The sequence below is a fragment of the Pyrus communis genome, chromosome 13 (assembly GCF_963583255.1).
Source record: "Pyrus communis chromosome 13, drPyrComm1.1, whole genome shotgun sequence".
Classification (NCBI taxonomy): domain Eukaryota; kingdom Viridiplantae; phylum Streptophyta; class Magnoliopsida; order Rosales; family Rosaceae; genus Pyrus; species Pyrus communis.
In genome coordinates, this window is record NC_084815.1 from 6,257,625 (window position 1) to 6,265,785 (window position 8,161).

An 8,161-nucleotide genomic window follows, 5' to 3' on the forward strand; every position below is an offset into this window, starting at 1 on the left:
AACGGGTGATCCGTTAGCTTAACGGGTTAGGTTCGAATGACCCGTTAACTTAACGGGTCGGGTTGAACCCGACCTGTTTACAGGTTTAGGCTTAGCCTCACAATGAGCTAGCAATAATGTGGCTAATATAATCTTATAGCTAATATACATTTGGTCGTCCTCAAAATGATTCCACTCAACGCCGGACGCTAGTTCCAAATTTGTAGGTGATATTTCTCTCTGTCTAGACCAGATCCATAAATGAAGTGCTTCCGTACGCATATTCTTGATGAATTTCAATACTCATTTTTGATATCTTGTGGATATTGGTTGGAATTATAAATTGAATACCAGAATTTTAGGGGGTTGTTATTGGCACTTTATTTGCACTTCAAACTTTTTATATTTAGGAAGGAAAATATGCTTGCGAAAATTGCAGAATCAAATTTTTTTCACGTTAGTAACAGGTCTCAAATTTAAAGACTTTTTTTATACTCTTATAATCCTGATTGAATACCATAAACTTTATATACTCATTTAAAATTCTGATTGAATACGACTATCAGTTTTTAAACTGTTTAAATGGTCACAGCTGCAGGATTTAAAATTATCACACTTGCAGTCATGGTAGTCGACAGGTTTTTTATTATTCATAAATTAAACAAAACTGGAAAACATTCTGCTACTTCAAGCATAAATCTGAATTCAGTCAATTGAATGATATAATTTACTATGAAAAGCAATTCTATAAAACAATTTAAGCCTTCTGCATCGTTCATACATCCGACTGTTAAACACAACGCAAGGAAAAAACACTCCCCAATTCAATTCAATTTTCTCCGTGTTTTTAATTAATCCGCTTCGTCTACATTTCAAGGGCTGCAAAGGCTCTTGACAGCATCCTCTGTTGCGTACCAGCCCGGTATAATCTTTGACACATGGGGATAAAGGTCTTTGTACGAGTTTCTGATTGTTCCTTCCGCTACTCCGGTGGCAACGGAGATATCTGCACTCATATTTGTCATTGCGTAAATCAGCTCTTATTCAAAATGAATTAAATTACAAGGGATGCTATAAGATAGTAGCATGAGAAAAAATGATTCAGAAATGAATGATGTTAAACACATCAAGTTCTTTGTCTCCATAGTTCACAAGCTTTCAACCCCAATTCTCAAACGCTAAATCCTAGTTTCTAAGAGGTAGAGGATTCAAACCTTTGAGAGGCTTCTTATCGTCTGAAAGCTGGGTGATAATATAAATAACTGCCGCTGCTATCGATATAGGGCTCCGCCTAAAATTTAGACAAAAAGAAACCACCATCATTACAAGCAACTGTTGGAGGTTGGCAAAAGTGAACGCAGCAATCTTAAAACAAAGAATCTTCACGCCTTACAAACGAAGGGCATATAATAAGATCAATGAATTTAGTTCACAACAAGAAATAATATAAGGCAGCAGAATTCAAATACAAACCCTTAAAAGGCACCAACAAAATGCCATTTGTAACAATTCTATCTCATGTAAGGAATCAGATGATAAACTTTATATTAACCTTGTAACATATTTGCCAAGCTCAACCAAAACATGCCCCAACACTTGAAAAGAGATTTGCCATTCTGTAAGTCACTTACACTATGTTTGGGTGAAGAAATTTAAGATTACCAAGGCATTTAAAAATGACGGAAATTGAAATGACAAGATTTTATTTTCTAGAATTTGTAAATATTCTTGTTTGGTTAACCTAAAAGAACAATGGAATTGAATACGAAACTTGTTATTTTTCAACTCTCAATCATAGAAATTGAGAAATGACACCTATTTACATGGAATTTGAACTTGGGATTTGGAGGTCCCAATTTCCAAGTTTTTTTTCCACGCGGAAATTCTAAATTTCTATGTTTATGAATCCAAACAAGAGAATTGGTGCCTGTCAATATATAAATTCTAACTTTTACCAAAACTCCATGTTTATTTCCCTCATCCAAACATAGTGTTAGGGTTTCAGTGGTTGAAGCGGAGATCATTTCTATTTAATGATTCTATTTGATCCCCTATAGAATCCTTCACCATATGTCAACCAATCCTTTATGATGCCTTGTCATTGACCTTCACAATAAAATGCTAAAACCCAAACTACTTCAATCAGCTATTTTGATCAAGTTAGTTCTCCCTTGTTTTACCATATTTCTGGATCTCTTCTTAGGTGTTGGAAAGTTCATAGGGGAAACACATATTTTCGGTAAACTGATAACTGCATAATGTATTGAAAACACTACCTTATATCAAATTCTTCGGACTTTGTCACAGCTTCATGAGCAGCCTTGACTGCTTGATTAATCATACCCAGATTGGAACAAAATCGCCTCTGAAATTAAGTAGATATTATGTCAGTGGCAGCAACAAACTAGGAAAATGTGCTATGTATGATTTGTTGCCTAGCTTAAGGTAATTTAATGATTTCTTTTTGCTTCAAATCAGAATTAAAATGAAAACGAAACGCTTCTCACCATAAAGTCCCCAGCATGTATTGTTCCCATCTCCACCGACTGACCATTCTCTAATCCCAGCTGTTTCACTATGTATTCTTTTGCTCGGCCAATTTCCTTCTTTGTGGCTCCATTGGCGACAGAGCAAATTTCTATTTGAAATCCACAGGTTCAGGGAAGCTCATACACAAAGGCAAAGATAATTCAGGAAGCATCCAGATGTTAAAAAAATCATAAGTTGTACCCTTTACAGTGCGTGGCTTGTCTTCTTGTCGACAAGCAATGTACAGGCAAGCAGCCAATAGTGCATCCTGATTTCTTCCCCTACTAGATTTCTGATCCTCCACCCTCTTATATATCTCATTAGCCCGATCCTTTAAACCAATCATAAAAGTACCATTAGTTATAATACTCTAAACCCATGCATGCTCAAACAATAAGAGAAGACAGTTGTGCAAGAAAAGAAATAGACCAAAACAAACAACAACAACAACAAAGCCTTATCCCACTAAGCGGGCTCGGCTGAAAAAAGATAAAAAAAAAAAAAAAAAAAGAAGCCAAACATCTTAAAAAATACAGAGTAAATTATAGACAAGCTACAATTTTAGCAGAGGTAGTCCTGTTTTAGTCAGAAATGGACCAGGGGCAAATATAATTAGATGATGTCTGTTTCTTTTCCTTAACACCATAATAGCCACATTAATTTGCATAGCCAGGGTAGTACAAGAATAACTTTAATATCAAGCAAGAGGAAAGATTTATCGGGTTGAAACATCAGGTTCAGAATCTTAGCCTTTACGCCCCTTTTATCAATTTTCAAAGAAGGTAATATAAGAACTTTATCAATGTGAATTAAATAAAATAATGCAACATCAATGAAAAAATAGTCCACCGAAGGTACAATCATAACCTTCTACAACCAAACTAAAAGTAACAATACAACTAAAAAAGTTCTTGACACTACTTTCAACAAAAACATTTCACATATTGAAGGTTTTTCCAAAATTTTGCCCAAACAACAAGCAACTTGATAAAAATCAGCACAAACATTTTGTATTAACAACTTGTTATTGATATACAAGTTTAGCTCTGATGTGAAGAAAATGCATTCAATCGCTTGCTTGCTTGCTCACACACACACAACAACAACAAAGTCTCAAGGGAACCCTTCCCACTTGACTTTTATCTTTCCCACGAAAGCCTAACATTTTATCTCCAACCAAATGTACCATATCAAAGCAAGATGGAACATCTGCAAAAGCAACCAAACCTATTTTGTACTCCAACTAGCTAACAAAATTCAGATTCATCAATCAGCACCTAAAAGGATAAACCCAGTATCCCTAAACCACAAGACACCAAACCATTTAAAAGTAAATGATCTACTGACTGTCCACCATTTCATCCATATATCACTAACCAATAGCCTATAACAACCAATACCATTCAAGGCTTGGTTTCAATTAAAAAGACGTAATAGCAAAAGCTTGTAACAAATGCTTCTGCATCAAAAAGCATTCTGTTGAACTTCTAAAATCTTAAATAGGTTAAGGATTAGCCATTACTGTTTCGCAAATCAACTCGTTAATGATATTTATGGAAAAAATAAAGATAATGGTGCTTTTGCATATGTCGAAGCCGCACCGACTTCCTGTTACTTGGAATTTATCCAGAGAAATATTTCCACCGTTTGTCAATGAATACCTTGAACAACATACTTCAACAAGTACTCATAACTAAATTTATGCTGGCATTTATTTAAGTATTTTATAACAGACCGAATTCATTTATATCAATGATCACATAATTAAACAGGGGTGTGCTATCCACACACCCTAAATTACTTCTCACACACCCATTGTTAATTTTTGTCCGTTGATCTTCTTCAATTCATCCGATCCGAAATTAGAAAGGTGTGTGAGAAGTAAAATGGGGTGTGTGGATATCACACCCCAATTAAATAATGGAAAGAGCTTCTTAATTTACATGTACTTTATCCATGAGTTTGTAGACATGAGTGTACTAGAACTAACAGTAGTCCCCGTATAAAAAAAAAACATTTAGTAGTACGCAAATAGCATACCTTGATGGTTGCAACAAGGCCCAACCTGAAACAGAATTTTACCACATCAGCTATTTTTCTTTGTTACAAGTTTAAAAATAGTCTCATTTTTAAAGAAATTTAGTATAACAGGAAAATATTAGCTTCTAATACCATCTCCATATCACCAAATCGTACGGAAGGGAAGAAGCAGGCATTAAACATAGGAAAAGGTAAAACAAAAACCACCCACTAATGAGTGTCAAAATAGTGATATCTGAACATTCTTACTCTTTGTATTAGTCACAAATGATCATTCAAGCTGGAGGACTATCGAACTTATTTTTTTCGCTGGATTAGCATTGTATAGGTGCTAAGCTAGACCAACCAAATAGCTGATTAGCAAGTTGTACTACAAGTATCTTTACAAATTCAGCATGAGAATCTAGGAGCCTCTACATTTAGACTAAGCTCAAGAAGGATATTTGCATGTCCTCATATATTTCTCTGGATGCGGATTCATGAAATAAGCACCATGATCATCATAAGAAACCTCTATCAAGACAGACACTACAGAGTTTCGCATCAATTTGTTAATTTGCTTTTAACAAGAATAAAATCAATCCTATATTCAGTCAGCTAAATGATGAAAAATATAACTTAACAAACTCACACTACTTGATTGTTCAGCCTTCAACTAAACATTTTAATTCATTTTCAATTTCCTTTCACGTCGTCGTCTTCGTCGTCATAATCATTCCAATCCGACCTCAACCCTCAAACAACCCAAAATCTAATCCAGAATCAATTTCCCCAGTATTTCAGCAACCAATCACATACCTATCGGACATGGTAGCGATGGTTTTGAACGCCATTATCAAGCCCCGATCCGGATTAGACCCACGGTTCTGCCACCGACCCAAGGACGAAGACAAGAACTCACCAGAAGCCCCATTGGGCTTGGCTATGACGGTGGACAGCCCGCCATCGGCCAACAGGGGATTGGTAGGCCCACCAACACGGACCGGGTCGTTATCGCCCGACTCGTTCGCGAAGGTACGCCACTCCGAGGTCTCATCAATGGAATGAGACTCGAGCACTAGACCGCACTCGGAGCAGACGGTATCACCCGCCGAGTGGTCTCTCACGACCTCCGTCTGGCGCTTGCAGTCGGAGCAATACGCATCGGACATTTTTAGGTATAAATAATTTCACAGTAATCTTATCGGGAAAATGGTGTTTGGGAGGTGAGAAAATTGGAAGGATGAGAGATTTTCTCTCCTTGGGCGTTGTTGTTTGGTTGTCTCTTGTAGTGGGGTGGGCTGAGGGAGAAAGATCTTGAGATGGAGGAGGAAGGGGAAAGGGGGAGGGGAGGGTATTTATAGAAAGATGAGAGGAGTACTCAAGAGACTTTTGGTAGGAAGGTCATGAAGCCTTCGTGACGGCAACCGTTTGGACACGCCTTATTCTTTTGGGCTCTCGTTGGATTGGGCTCCATTTCTTGGGTTGGATGGATTATGGCATTGGACATCTCCCTCTTTCTCCTTGGGCTGGGAAAGGTACTATGGCAAGAGTGGAATATCATGGGCCCAAATGACGCCTTCATATGTGTGTGAGCCTGAAGGCTCAAGATATATGCTCAGCCTTTAAGTCCGGTGTGGTCTACTCAAGATGTCAAGAGTAATTCGTCGTATTGAGCAAAAAGTCCACATGTCATTTTTCCATTTTATGTGGTTAATTTATGTCTTCGTAATCTTCTCTCTTCCTTTCCCACTATTAAAATCTCTATCATTTTCCTTGCAACCCATAACCACGAGCATAACCTCGGGATTTTCTTGTATAGCCTTAACCTAACCTTTTACGTTCTCTCTCTTTCTCATCTTTGAAAGGACAACCACCAAAAATCACTCCTAAGCTCAATTGCTCAAGCATAATCAGCTCACGCACTCTCATTTGCTACATTTGTGAGTTTTTAACTCTTACACCTCAAGGTCTCATACCAAGCCTTTTCAGCACCAACTCGTCATCTCCATATATATATATATGTTTTTTTTTTAATATTTTAATTTAAGCTAAAATAATTAGTATTTTTGGAAGTGCTGACTAGCCAAATTAACATTGCGATCGTTTGGCTAGCTACAATAACAAAAATTTAACTAGTATTATTGGAGATGCTTAGGACTAGCTCAAGTGTAGGTGCTTCTTCTTCCAAATTCTCCTCCTAAGATACTTTGTATCGTCTCTTTTTTGAGAATGTTAGCTACCTTTTCTTTGTACATTTCTTTTCAATCATTTTATTTTCATAATGCAATGCTGCTTGATGACTGTAATTGTTTATCCCATACAACACCATGTTAGGGATTATCTCTTTAAACAGTAAGTTAAAATGAAAACTGTTTAATCATTTAACTGTTATAAAATAAATAAACAAACACAATATTTTAAATTAAATAATAAATATCTGCAGCAATGAAATACCAAAAGAGAGAAAATAGATAATTGATGTGTTCTACAAACTTACCAGACGCACCTATATTCTCAAATCATTCAATTTGTGTTAAATATTTTATTTTTTTAATTTCAATTCCTTTCTTGGTTAAATTTTGGTTTATATTAGGTTTTTAGTGTCTTGTTAGTTGTTATCGTAATAGGCACTTATATGGTTATGGCTGTGCTTCTTTGTAGATTTACGAAGAAGAAGGATTGCAAAGAATCAGTTGAAGCTCTGGAAAATTTCTTGGTGAAAAGCAAAGCCCTCGCCGCGACCTAAAGCATGATTTCGTTGCAGATATTGGTTACCTTTCCATACGATTTGGAGGCCAAGACGTCAGAAATCCATGGCTGCTGCTTTCTCTTCAGTTATACTATGTTGTAAGCTATCAAAGTAAAACATTTACATCATATAATGTATAAAATTTCAAATTAATTAAGACTCGGGACGATGCCTTGGATGCACTTTAGTAAAAAAGAAAATATTCAAAACTTCTAAATATTTAGGGTCCGTTTGATTACTACAGATAAAACAATCAGCATTGATAACTCACAATAATAATTTATAAGTCGAGCGTAAAACGTGTGATTAAAAAAAAAACACATTTTGCACTCCTGTGACACATACTTAGGGGCAAGCAAAGCCTGTGTTAAAAAAAAGTCTCTATTGCTTGCATAAGCGCGTGTAGAAAGGCTTGTATATAATAATCAAAATTGAGACTCCTCAAGCAAAGAATAATATCATTTCTATTCTAATTAATTTCAAAAAACTTTAGTAAACAACTTTGGACTTGTTTGAAAGTGTTTTTAAATGGACTGAATGCACTTTTGATGAAAGTGCTTTTGGAACCAATTCTGAGTAAAAATATAAGTGAATCTTGAAAAAGAACTTGAAGTGCTTCCTGTAAGAATTACCAGTTATGTGTTTCTTTCTTGCAGAAAGCACTTCAAGTGCTTTTCGAACTCAAAAACAATTTCACTAAAAGCACTTTCAATCATTTTAAAAACACTTCCAAACAAGTCATTTAATGAAAATTTGAATTTTATTTTCTTCTCTATTTAATTCTTTCTCCGTCTAATTTCACTTATCTGATTATGTATTAGTAAACGGATCATTAAAGTAATGGATTGGATGAGTTGCAGAGTTGAGCATAAAATTGCGGAG

At 35.8% G+C, this 8,161-nt stretch overlaps 1 protein-coding gene across 1 annotated transcript; it reads right to left on the reverse strand.

Annotated features, from left to right (window-relative positions):
- Positions 1-665: 665 nt before the first annotated feature.
- On the reverse strand, positions 666-5,865 carry LOC137713534 (transcription initiation factor IIB-2-like). The gene is made up of 7 exons (XM_068452845.1): positions 5,347-5,865; positions 4,549-4,573; positions 2,710-2,839; positions 2,487-2,617; positions 2,256-2,344; positions 1,194-1,270; positions 666-985 (listed from the first exon to the last, which is right to left on the reverse strand). The coding sequence occupies exons 1-7, from the start codon at positions 5,697-5,699 to the stop codon at positions 852-854; spliced, it is 939 nt and encodes a 312-aa protein (XP_068308946.1). The 5' UTR covers positions 5,700-5,865; the 3' UTR covers positions 666-851.
- Between the last annotated feature and the right edge of the window lie 2,296 nt (positions 5,866-8,161).

Coding starts and splice junctions, on each gene's coding strand:
- LOC137713534 (XM_068452845.1), bottom strand. CDS start 5,699: ATGTCCGATGCGTATTGCTCCGACTGCAAGCGCCAGACGGAGGTCGTG. Junction 1,271..2,255: donor TCCGAAGAATTTGATATAAG/GTAGTGTTTTCA, acceptor TCTAAATTTTAG/GCGGAGCCCTATATCGATAG. Junction 986..1,193: donor CGATAAGAAGCCTCTCAAAG/GTTTGAATCCTC, acceptor ATATGAGTGCAG/ATATCTCCGTTGCCACCGGA.